At 32.1% G+C, this 14,130-nt stretch overlaps 1 protein-coding gene across 1 annotated transcript; it reads right to left on the reverse strand.

The window, feature by feature from the left end:
* Positions 1-1,502: 1,502 nt before the first annotated feature.
* Positions 1,503-13,595, reverse strand: LOC147065954 (retinol-binding protein pinta-like). Its single transcript, XM_085956180.1, has 7 exons — positions 13,479-13,595; positions 9,788-9,945; positions 6,630-6,789; positions 5,546-5,807; positions 4,137-4,247; positions 3,170-3,275; positions 1,503-1,778 (listed from the first exon to the last, which is right to left on the reverse strand). The coding sequence occupies exons 2-7, from the start codon at positions 9,924-9,926 to the stop codon at positions 1,627-1,629; spliced, it is 930 nt and encodes a 309-aa protein (XP_085812306.1). The 5' UTR covers positions 9,927-9,945; positions 13,479-13,595; the 3' UTR covers positions 1,503-1,626.
* Positions 13,596-14,130: the final 535 nt, after the last annotated feature.

Consider the following 14,130-nt stretch of genomic DNA (forward strand, 5'->3'; position numbering starts at 1 on the left):
AGTCCCACGGACGTGCAGGTAGGCTGTTTATATGCAGAGTTTTATGAATGTTATCTTTTGTAAAATAATTTTTTAAAAAATCAGTGTGTGTACTTATATACGCGCGTTAGAAGTTATACTTCTTTGGCGTTACAAACCAAAAACAAAACTTGTGTTAAGCTAGATTCTTCGACTAGCTCTTAATTATCTTGTTAAATTACACACTCAAGAAAAAGGACCGCTTATTGGAACGCCGTTGGTTGGGGAACACTCTATACACTTTAACTTTTATTACTAAATTATGTAATGGTTTCTCGTTGTTTTTATTTTTAAAGTACCAACTCTGACGTTTAATCGTTTGTTTACGTAAGGAATTGCAAATGACCGACAACAATAAATTGGCTGCCTAGGCAACGGAACAATTCTAAACTATAACATTATACTGGATAATCGTCACGATTGCAGTATCATACTGTGGCGTAAAGGTAGTGCGTCCGGCTGACAACCGAACAATCGGTGGTTCGAATCCAATCGAGTGCGTTTTTTTTTCGTGTGAAAAAATAAATTATGTGTTACATGTCACACGCCAAAAATACACTCTGATCTGATTTCCCAAACGCGCCAAAAGAAGTATAACTTCAAAAATAATATTAACTATCGAAAAATCACCAATCCCTGGACCAGTCCCGGGATTCCGGGATCGTCAAATTGTAATCCCGAAATCCCGGGATCAAAATTTTGGATCAGGATTGGATTACCTACCTTTGACAATACATAATTACGTAAATAACTGGTGAAATACAAAATGACCGAGGTTTATGTAATATGTACACGGTGTTTGGTCAGCTTCAGGTTGAGTCCGAAACAAAATGGTTTCACTAACCGCTCACTAACAAAATGATTTATTAAATGTAATACTTCTAACATTCTCATCCGCCTATTTTCGAAGGACGAGGAATAACCGGCTTTAAGTTTTTAACATTGTTTCCTCATTAGATTATCGTCGGGTCTGGTGCCTCTCCAATGCTCAAAATGACCAGAGAGCACCGAAGCGCAGTTCCAGTTCATGAAATTTTGCATAATTATCGCTTTACCTCGTGGAAAATTAGATATCCGGTTACGGATCATAAATTATTAAAAAGTAATTAAATCCATAAGTGTATTATATTTTAAAGTTTAATACCGAAGTTTTCGGTAAAAGTCGAAGTAAATAATATGTATTACGTGTTTTAAACCCAGTTTTCGCCTGCAGCGCTGACAACATTTGCATGCCACAGAGGCAGATATTCTACTTTACCGTCTGAGCTTAGTTATTGTAGGTATTTAACAAAAAAATCTTACATTTATACTTATTTTTATAGTTATAATATACATAAAATTAGATAAATATATTAATATTATCAGAAATTTATTGAGTAAAATATATAGTTATATAGTAAAATTTCCTATTTCGAGCGCTGCACCTTTATCGTATTGTAGGTGAAGAAGTTCATCGGTGTAGTTAAGATTACAAAAAAAGTGAAAACAGTGTTACAAACGACTATTTATTATTTTATAGCGACATAAAATACAATATATAAATTATAGATACATAATATATATGTAGGTACCTAAAAAACACAAAATAATATATCAAGTTTTTTTTTGTTAATCTACATTCAATTGTCTAAATGACCCATCAATCCCGAATAGGTCCTGGGCAGTCCTCGGTTTTCCTGGTCTTTTGCTTTCGTCTGATTTGTATTTGACATCCTCCGCAAACCAATCCGTATAACTCTCAACTTTTTTCTTCCAGTAATCTAATAAAAACAAATATAATTAATATATATAAAAATACCACCATAATACTCGTATTAATAGAAAAATAAGAGTAAGTAATTGATTACGCTTTCATTTTTTAGAATGAGATTTTTTAAATTATCGGTTAACGTTAGAAAAATATTGTTTCAAATATGGCAGCGTGTTTTCGAATTTAATAGCGGCTGCCAAATTATTTATATAGATATCTCTACAGAACTTAAAATAAATATTGATCAATAATAGCACTGATTACAGTAATACAAGAATGTAACTATTATCGCCTGTGCACGTGTATGGATTTACTTGCGCCTATAATATGTATTTTAATTAAACTATCACGATGATAACTGTTTACACGTAAAAGTGCTGACTATCTCTCCAATCTCATTCTTCAAACCTAAGTGAGACGCTATGTTCTCATCGTATGGTGCTATTTGACAGATTTAGAAAGGTTCGGACAGGTTAGGTCTATTGGTTAGACGTCAAAATATTCTGTGTGGTGTATGTAGTTCGTATTTCTTCCGGCAGGTTTGCCATTACCGTTCTACTGCGCATGTGTACCACCATGCAAGTACCAATTATTGCGTGGAAATTTGGAAGTTTCTTAACTTTTTTGATACACGCATGCAATCTTGTACTTGTAAATTATACTCCGTTTACACGTGCATGGATTTATTGCTGACAGTACGTCATTCGTGGCCATAATAAGAAGATGCACGTGTAAACACGTATTATCGCGTAAGTTGCAAGATTGTATGCATGGTTAAAAAAAGTTTGGAAGCTTCTGAATTTTCACGCAATAATTGGCACTTGAAATGCAAGAAACACTTTAAATATAATCCCATAAATAATAAATTTTCGCCAAAATGTCTCTTATGCCCTTTACTTAGTAAACTTGATATTTTAAAACGTTTTTCTTAGGTCGTATTCTTATTTGTCCGGTGGTTGTTTGTCCGGTACAAATCTTGCAATCGATTTTAAACTAACTTCCCGACTAGCTAGACATTTGAAACTTTTAGAATATATCAGAAGGCGATGCCAATGCATTTTTAAATACTTTTAGCCATCTTTAAGTAGAATTAAATTAATTTTAAGTTAATTCTGTTTTGTATGAAAAGTTATTTCGATACCATAATTGGTTGGCAGGGGTCCTAGCAACTAAATTATTAAATAATATATAGGTGCGTTACTATAGTAATCAATATGAAATGACATTTCATTATTCAGTGTTTCTATCAAGTACAATTTTTTTTGATCGTTTAAGCCAGTCAAATATGATTCAACAGAAAATTTTAAAACTTTGTATATAAAAAGTTATTTTTATCTTGTAATTATTTAATTATACTTATAATATTCTAATCGTGCTTATTTGTTTTATAATAATATTTACCAATAATATCTTGAGTTGAACCTCCACCTCCGTTGTATTCTGTGGGAAGAATTTCCTGTGGTACATATTGATATAATTCCTCCATATTTTCATTGTGGACGAACATCTGTAACGATCGAATAAAAATAAAAACACAAAAATCAGAAGCAGTATGATGTGCACACAGAACAGATTAATAAATAGAAATGTAAAAGCCATCGCCGTGAACCAATATTTTGAAGCAGGGTATTTTATGGCGGTCAATCCGTAAAAGCCTAATATAACAAAGCATGCCGACAGCACTCAATATTCGATGCACGTTATATTTACGTAACAAACTTTAATGCATAATATTATTATTATTATTACACAGACGTGCCAATTGAAAATAACATATTCTAACACGTGTTTAAGATTATTCAATATTTTTCCACACTCAAGATCCGTTGCTTGTTATACCACACACAATGTGTAACATTTGATGCATTTTAACTTCTGACCAATATAAATAAATCTAATAAAATAAATAAAAGACAAAATTAGTAATGATGACCAAAAGCGATTCTCATCAATGGTACTCAAATCGAGCGAGTCCGCATCTACGTCTATCTTGGATAACATAATATGGACTCCATAAAATCTTTTTTTTTTTTTTTTTTTTTTTTTTCCGACCATGTCCGATCCTGATAGGATCATATGGGCCTCCACAGAGTGGAGGTTTGTATTGACAGATTTTGTTTTTTACGAGAAATGGATGTCAGCCACTTGCTCAACCTATTAGGTCCATACCCTGACACACAAATCAAAAAAATATGAGAAGCGCCACGTGACATGGATAGGTGTAGGTATGTTAGGCATAACGCAAAAAGACTACAAAAGAAACCAATTATTGCTAAGGAAGCAGACAAGAATACGTGATGTGATAAAGGTGTTATTGGGTTATTTATGTATTGTGGTGATAAATGATATTTTTTTTATTCTTACTCACTCTGCTTTTGTTTTTTTCGTTCATGAACATTTTCATTAAATTAAAAACTGTCTCAAATCCTGTTGGGGTATGAATGTGATGACTTCCTTTCTGTCGTATGGGCATGGCATCCTAAAACATGAAAATAATATATGCCTAGTTAATATTAATTGTTTGGATAATTGGCGCTCGACTGGAAAATGGCACAACATTTTGCTTGCCTCTTCTGTTACTAAAACGTTGGCAGCTCTTGTGGTGCAGTGCGTAAGGCGCTGGCCTTCCATCCAGTAGCTCCGGGTTCGATTCCCGGTGAGGTCATAATATATTTACATACTTAATATGTAAATTTCACAAGCCTGGGAGTTTTTCCGCTGTAATAATGGGCTTCACGGTCTGTTGTGGTGTTTAACAAACAACAAAAAAAAGACGAAGTACCTAAGTAAGAAAATTATTATTAATAATATAATACTACTAGAGGAATCTAGCGACAAAACTATATAAACTAGTATGTAATAATAAGATGAAAGTGTTCAACGAACGCACGTTTGGAACAGTTTATCTTTGATTTAAAAATATATAGATATATTTTTAATGTTTTTATATAGGTACGTATTGATTATTTAAAATACGTTAAGATGTATTTTGTTTAAATTAAATGCAATTTATTCTGCACTATAATATGTAGGTAGCTTCACACTAATATGAATAACTAGTATATGACAACAACTCATAGCCAAAATCGTTAATACAGTAAAAGCTCAGACACCTGACACTGCAGTTTTCGTACGTCGACGCAAGTCTTACTTGATTCCAAACACATTCAATTAGAATCTTCATTTATTATGTATATTGTAACATAATATTATTACATAGACATGCGTCGAAGTACGCTAACTGCAGTGGTGTGTGTCTAAGCCCTTAGTAACCAAAGCAAAACGCTAAAATAGTCAATAACTTTTTTTTTTATTTACAAAGAATGCTGCCAACCCTGAGATTTTTTATCGTTTTAAAATAGATATCAAATATTATTATTGGTAAAAAGTTCATACGGTTTCTCGTAGTATAGTTCTAGTTACTATCATAGTATTATTTTTAAGTAGTATACAGTTTTGGAAGAATATAGGTACCTACCTCGAAATACAATAACACGGACGTGTCACATACGAAAATGTCATGTTCTACGGCTTGAGACCGTGTTTCACAAAATAAAGATTGCTGCGCCAAAATTTGTATTTAAATATTTTGTGGTGGACAACCAAGTTAATTTTAATTATACAACTTAACACTCAAAACGTTTTTTTTTTAAAACTATGATAAAACGTATGCAATGAATAAAAACTATAAAGAATATAATATAGCCTCGAACGGGCAATGATGGCATCGCCGATATTGCATAAATGGACATTGAATTAAGTAATTTATTCTCATACCTGGCCACCAGCCACCAATTTCTTGACATTCGCAGGTGTCATCTGTGACATATGCCCCAAAGTAACATCACTAAGGTCAATGATATATCTTTGACCAGCTATTACGGTGTTATCATCCTCCAGCATCATAATATCGGAGGACATCTGCATCATCGACATAGTGTCCATTAAGGATATCCGGCTGGGGTCGTACCGGCCTGGTCGGAATATTATCACTCTGGGACCACCGGGTGTTCCAGTTTTTTGAAGAGGGAGGTACATTCTAAAACATAACAATAAATTGTATCAATGTTGTCATAATTATTCTTCAATTATAATAATTACGTTCCTATTGAATGGGGTAGAAAACATCCAAACGGTGAACTTAAAAACCGGAGGATCGATGATTTAGTGGAATGCTGTAATGTAAATCACAGAAACGAGAAAAGTTAAATCATCTTGCAAGGTCCATTATCCATTGATAAATTGATCCAGGTTTGTGATAATGTTTTTAATGATATGCGATTCGCCGAGTACCTATAGATCAAGGTTCTCCGATTTCCCTTGATTTTTAAAGCAACACATCTAGTAGGTACCCAATAACACCACCAAAGAACGTCATCCCGTAAGAATAAAATTCCATGTAACGCTTAAGACCCCGGAGCCATTATTGGGCAAACTCATATAAATATGAGACTCATTGACTACAAGACAGCAAGCAAAAATCTTAAATTATTTAAGTTTTGTTTCGCATCCGCAATATATTAAGACGGCGCGTATATGGTACATGATCTAACTTGTTGTTGGTTGACTAAAGTGAAATTCTCTGTTCTATTTTTAGAAGATTGCATTTTTGCTCTCGACAGATAAGCCGCGTCAACGATTTAGCTTTGCGATTCACGCGGTACTATCACCACTGATTTTTTCTTTGTATATTTTATAACAATTTAACATCATAATATAACAACCACAATCTTAATCCATTAAGTAAACATCACCGTTCTCTAAGCAACCCTCCGTGGTGTTATCAATCCGAAGGAACAAACAGCAGACGTGTCATCCTACATCAAACACAGCGAGAGGGAGTACTAACAGCTCCACTTACCCACTTGATAATATTTCTTGTTGGATCGGACTCATTGGATTTTTGGCCAGTGAAACTTCAGGTAATGCAGTTTTCATACTATAAAAAGTATCGAGTTTTTCTTTTGTCCTTTCCAAACTGAATTTGCATCCTCGTAAAAATGCTATCAACCATTGGTCGTCTAAAAAACATTACACTGAATTATTCATTGCATATTTTGTCACACATTAAATAATTTGGCAAATTGGCAATAAGAAGGCGGTGATTCTAGCTACATTATCTATGTTTAAAAATCTAGTGAGCAAAATAATAGAGAATCTGGGCCAATTTCCATTTCTAAATAGGTATACCTACATACATAAATTATCATTGCACTAAGAGTTTGAAAAATATTAATGCCTATTGATATTGATGAAAAAAATATGTTATGTCACTATAGGTAGATTAGACCAGACGGGGACAAATGAGGCTCTTCGTTGGGTTAAGTGCGGCTCCCAATATCTCTTGATAAAAATATATGTATTTTTCCCCCATTATACTTGTATTTTTGCGAGTTTTCCTTTCTAAATGTTGTAAGTGACAAGATGCGCGTATATAATGCAACTGAATTTGAAATTATGTATTTAATACAACGTGAGAACGTAACTATGGTGTGGCTCTTTATAAAGTTGTCTCAAAATTCAGACAAGAAGTAATTTTGATAAAAAAAACACGGTTTTTTTTAAATATTTTTTTTTTATTGATTCGCGAATGGCCTCCACGGCTTTGCTGGCACATACGCTTATGTCGAAATTTTCCATAACCGCTTTGCATAAATGTGGCTGAATTTCGTTGATACGGATATGAATAGTAAACCCTATAGGTCAGTTATTTTGACCATAAATTTTACATAATGCCAGAAATGTAGCTCGAATAAATTCATTATTGTCGTAACAAATTTTAATAATTTGTTTACGCTGTACAAATGTGTACTTACATTTCCATGATGATTTACCAAACAATACTGAAGACAAATGTGAACTATGGTGGGAATCAGGATATAAATGGCCGCTATGACGTTTAAGAATCTATAGTACAAATGTTATCCCTTTATGTACCATAAACATTAAAACACATAAACAACTCTTCAAAAAATACATCTCTTATTTTTTTGTAAAATGTAGTAGTCTAGAGTCTAGACTAAGGAATCCAATCCCGGGATCCCGAATCCCGGGATCCCGGGATCCCGAGCTATTTTCGATACCTATGAATCCCGGGATTGATAAACATAATCCCGGGATTTCGGGATTGATTTTTTTTATCAATTTTTATGGAAAATATAACAGAAAAAATACTTTTAATACAAAATAACTACATTAGAAATAAACTGAGTTTGAATGAAGTTTGATGTGTAGGTTGCCGATTCATTTTATTTTTTCACATAGATTATTAAAAATGAGAAAGATTGGTAAAAAAACAATGCTTCGCACTTTTAACAAAGTAATTCCACCATGATATCATACGTTTTACTGCAGTTTCATATTTGGTTGACTAATTAGATTTATGAAGCGGAAAGGCCATAAGTACGCCATGATTATTTGCTTTACTATTTTAAATCTCGCTGATCTATTCATTATGTCTTTACTATCAGAAATAGCAATCTCATATTAAATTCACATTATTATTTATATTACAATATTATTTACTCCATTAAACTTGTGTATTTCCAAGATTTAACGTATACAATATTAACAATAAATGTCTTAAATAGTATAAATTTTACTAGATTTATTTTTGACCGATTTTATCAATGTTATTTGTAAATATAAAAATTTTATATTAACAATGGAAAAAAATCCCAATCCCGGGACCAGTCCCGGGATCCCGGGATTGTCAAATTGTAATCCCGAAATCCCGGGATCAGAATTTTGGCTCGGGATTGGATTCCCTAGTCTAGACTGTAGTTTTGAAAACGTTATGGAGTTATGCAACAAGTCTATACAAGTAATTATGCCAACGGCGTTATAAATGAGAAAATAAAGTTTAATCGAGGTCGATATCGAAACTAAAAGTCAACACCGCACCGCACTGGAGGCGGTTAAGGATATATTTCAAGGTTTTTTTTTTTAATAAGTATATCACACATTTTTTTGGATATTTTTTTAAATTAAATAATTATGTAAAATGAAATTTGCTGCAGGTGTTATTTTACATGTTTTACATACACTGCAAGTGGATTTTAGTATTAATATCATTACCACAATCAAAACCAGCCAACCAAACGAAAACGCACCAATGCAAAGACTTTAATCGTCCGGAGAGTGGAAGTCATTCGTTTAATTAAACCAATGGATCAATAATAATATAATATGTGCATTATTATCAAAACACGATTTTTTTTTAATTACCCTACTGTGGGAATTAAATTTAAACATAATTAATACGTTTTGTCTATTAAGTCATTGTAAAGTTCTAATTGTGATGTAGGTACTCACATGAATATTATATAATTAAATTAAATTATCAGTGACCTCCCATAATATGTGGAAATGAGAGTTTTATCCTGCTTGCTCTAAATGTCAGTAAATATGGATGATAGCATTTTGTCCGTGTAAAATAGCGAAAAAGAAAAAATAAAATAGGTACCGCAATGCAGGCAATGATTTTATACACGCATTACAACCAAACATCGAAGGGGGTGGTATTTTAATTATATATTATAAGAACGGAAGTTTGCCTGGGTCTTAATATTTAAATTTGAATAAATTGAAAATTGAAATTTATAATAACCATGTGGATAATTTGTGTATATTAATAATAATAATAATATTAATAAATAAGTGTATAATTATCTCTTGAGCAATAAATTGTATAATTTCGTGTATTAAACAGGTCTCCGCGGATCACTTTTAACCCTAAGCTTTGTGTTTTTAATATACTTTATGCTGACACATAATACGATAATAAATTCACCCATATCACTCTCTTACAAAAGCCATAAAGAACGAGTACTCCAAACAACAAAACTCTTCAGATCTCTTTCATCCACTTTCTTCAGAGTTACACTACTTAAAATTGAACAAAGTTTTTCATCTGCAATCAATAATTCATAAACTAAGTTACAGAAAATGTATCAGTGATTGAAAAATATAAAATAAATTAATTCTTACGGTACAATAAATTATTTCAACTTAGCTTACCTGTTCTGACAGTCAAATATCCTTGTTTGGAAATCCAATCTTTGATACTTTGAAGATCTGTTGGCGTTCTAGCTGGATCTTCCCCGAGTTCATTTTTAGCCACCTGTGCCAGCTCTGGAGAAAGTTCTCTAATATCCATGTTTGTTTTTGCTTAAAATCTGTAACGAAACTCATTCAAATCAAACAAAACTTTAAAGTTTACCTCAGTTCACAGTTGTATTAATTATGAAGAAATTTGTATGATAAAAACGTAGTACCTAATCGAAGGTAATTTGGTGTAAATTAAAACCTGTTCTTATCTGCATTTTTATATGTAGATATGTCGTTAATTATAGGTACAGACGAATGTGCCTACAATATTTCTTGTTATACCATGATTTAACATTTTTACTGTAATAAATTTTCAACACTGCTTTACTTCCATATTATGTTATATAGCACACTAGCGAAGTTAACCGACTCTAGACGGAGTTAACTGATAAGTCAACGAATTGAATATCAATATGTACACACTTGGAGAATGAGTAGGTACTATAATAAAATAATATACATAATGAAAAAAAACGAATTGAAATTCCGCCTGGATCAGATTAATCAAAAATATTAGTAAAAAGGAATAGTCTATTTCTATTATATTATATTAAATATTTTTGTCGTATAAATATTTCTGAATCTTTCATATATCATCAGAGTACAGCGCTAGTGTTTTTTTATAAGTACTTAATTCGAATTATCGGACCATTTATTTAAATAAATAAATCTGTCTGTTTGTAACGCATGAGAGAAAATATGTACCGATAAATGAATAGAAGAGGGCGAGACAGGGAGAAGACGTACCTATTAAAACATATTATAACGTGTGCGAAAACATACGTCACGTGAACGCAAGTTCTAAATTTGAAAAATAAACTTACACGAAAATAGAGGAATCGTTTATATTAATCGGGTCGTGAAACCAAACAAATGATTTTGAAATTGAAATTGAAGAGATTTTGAGAATTGATAAATCGATGTGAAAGTGTTAAAAAATATTGTTGACATGCAAGCTATTTTTCTACAAATTAATAAATAATTATTTTAGTATCGCAGTATACTAGACTTTATTTTCAAAGGTTACCTACAAATTCCATAATTTAAATGAAAGTAGTAGCGAATGGTGGGCTGTTAATATCCGATATAAACAGTCCACACTAAACTTTGTCAGTCAAACGTACCCACATCCTAAAGCGGGCCCCCATGCTAAGATCTATGGCGGGCCCCCCTACCTATCGCTAAGGTTAAGGGCAGTGTGATTATTTACAGCAGTGTTTCTCAAATGGTTTCCACGGAACCCTAGGGTTAAGGGTATTCCGTGTATTTTTACCGATTTTTAAATAAATCCAGTTGATTTATTGAGTTGTCGGCACTTAGCATAAATTATGAAACAATGATCGTGACCTCATTTTGTGGTAGGTACCCAAGTAACATGGAACCCTTCGCCAATATTCGCCAGAAAACACACTAAACAATTATATAACAAAATTCTACGCGTGAATTATCATTTAATTATATCACATCAAATTATATCGCACAGACACATATTTATAAATGTTAATAATCATTTAGGAAAATAGCACCGCAGGCGACTTTTTTTACTATTAGAGCAAATTTGTGGTATGTTTTTCTCATTTAACTGGTCGACTTGCCACGCCGGGCCCCCAGGCTAGAGCCCTGTCAGCCCCCCCTTGTGGGGGCCATCGGTTAGTGTGCACTATTTATGTCGAATCTTAACAGTCCACCTCCACCCCTCGCCACTGGATCGAAGAATACATCGACGCTCAGTATTTTTGGGATAAAAGTGTAATTATTAAATTATTTTAAAATAACATTAAAATAATCGTTTAAGTCTTTACAATTTACATAACAGATAATAGGATATCGATAATCTACTGAAGATAATCCTTATTTGGGATATGTACATAGTACTAAGATACTAAGTTTACACTTTTACCTGATAATTATTGCATCAATAGATAATGATTATATTCTATGTACATAATCTTTAGACTTTTCTTTTATATTTTTTATCACTACAACAGACCATGGCGCTTACTGATAGTAGTGAAGAGAAGAGGAAGAAGGGCATTGTAATAATCACAGAAACACTCAGGTTTTAATACTTGCAAAAAAATTATCTTTCTTGTGGCGTTTTTACTAGCATTTGATGCCTCCAACAGCTTTAAATGTCCTGAAAATACACTGGATATTTTAGTTATTTATTGTCATGCGCATCAAATTTCTAATACCTATACTTAATGCAGGTTAGTCGGTACCTATTTTAGTAGTGTGAGAAAACAACATAATTCAACACGTTGAAACAATATGACCATTCGTGGCCTTAGAGTGAAATGGTACATGAAACAAAACTTGAACGCCGTTGACACAATATAATATATAGGCATTTGTTATCAATTTTGAAAAATATTTCTTTTAAAATGTGCGGTTTTTACACTATAGACATTTTTGCACTATTTTCGATACGCGAAAGAAACGGTATTGACTTCGTTCTTGGTAGAACAATCTTATTTTCACAAAATCTAGCACTTTTTCCTACCAAATAGCTTGTTTTCGAATCCCGTCTGGCATGTTTTTGTCAACTACAGTTGGCAACACTGACTTAAGAGGGCCGAGTTATACTATGCATATTCCATATTATAACAAAACCATATTTATAGTTTAGTTATTGGTTGTGTGACTAGGTATTTAATACTATTGTAAATATATTTTTATTTAATATACTAATTAAGAGCTAGGTAATTAATGTCGATCAATATATCGAGATGTACAGTGTTACGATAAGCTGGCAATTTTGCAGTAGATCAAAATTAAATATTATTTTTATTGAATTCACGTAACGTATATATTATTTTACTAACACACTACCAAATAAATTTGAGATATTGACATGGAACTTTTGAGATGTTGAAAATGAAATTCAAAATTCGAAACAATTTAAAGGTCCATATTTAAACAATATTAAAAGGTTATATCGATTATAAACATATAACATGATTGTTCTCAGAGAAGTCAAAGAACGATCTACTTTTATGAAGATTGGGCTATAAATATAAAATAAATAGTACCTATAACATTTTTCAAAATTTCGAACTGTGTTATAAACATACATTTTAGAAAAAAGTCTTGTTTAGCTTAATAGACAATTGATGGCTCAATCGATTTGGGCTCGTACCCCATTCGGTCCAAAATTGTAAGATATCTTTTTATATATACACATCTAAGACTGTATATTAATAAAAAAATAAATAAAAAATATCCATCATCCATATATCATATTATTATGATAATTTATTTATATACCTATCAATAAATGTGTCGCTGAGTTTCAAAACCCAATATAACACTTTTTTGAAATAATTAAGATATATATATCGTTGGATTCGTTATTAAAATCTCTACATGAAAATTTTATCGCCTCTTTCAAAAGCCGCTACGATTAACTGTCATTTATGAATCAAAATCAATGTGTCTATCGAATCCCGCTATAACACTACTGAAACATTCAAAAACCTTTTTAGTTCAAAAAGTTTTTATTGATTTTCTCAACATAATGAAAAAGTGTTATAGGGGGTTTTGATACTCAGCGACACAAATAAACAATTTAATTAAAATACACTATGTACATGTAACTTACGTGGCTTTTCACAAGATATTAAAAAGTTGGAAAGCTTATTTTTACACACTTTGTTATTGTGTATTTTATTGCATTTGATAAAATTGTATTAACACTTGAAAGATGTTCATGGCAACTGACAAATATCGCCAATATAGAGACGACTATGTTAAACGAATGTGGGTATTATTTATTACTATGTGAATACACTATTAAACGGCCATAATGGCAAAGCACCGCATAAAATTTAATACACATGCCGGTAATATATAATTTAAATTTAATAACACAATAAAATTATAATATTATGTCAACACTAGTATTTAGAAATTAAATGTAGGTACTTACATATTTATGGACATTATATACAAGGTCACTTGCTCGAACTGGCTAGAGAAATTTTCGAATCAATCGCCCCAAAAATTGTCAATATTCCTTCATTCTCTTCAAACGTTCCAATTTAAAAATATACGATATATTTTTTTTCCGCTAATAAAAAATAAAATAACTACTTCAGCCTTTTTCCATTTCTTTTATCATCATTGCTGGATGAAGGCCTCCCCTAGCACCCTCCACTCATCTCTTTTTTTATTATTCGATGCTACGTAGGTACATCTACCGAATTTTATGAGTTCTTCTATCCAGCGGGTTTTAGGGCGTCCCTGTGGGCCTT

This window comes from Rhyacophila brunnea, unplaced genomic scaffold (genome assembly GCF_057557595.1).
Source record: "Rhyacophila brunnea isolate RB1 unplaced genomic scaffold, BYU_Rbru_1.0 scaffold_5, whole genome shotgun sequence".
In the NCBI taxonomy this organism is placed as follows: domain Eukaryota; kingdom Metazoa; phylum Arthropoda; class Insecta; order Trichoptera; family Rhyacophilidae; genus Rhyacophila; species Rhyacophila brunnea.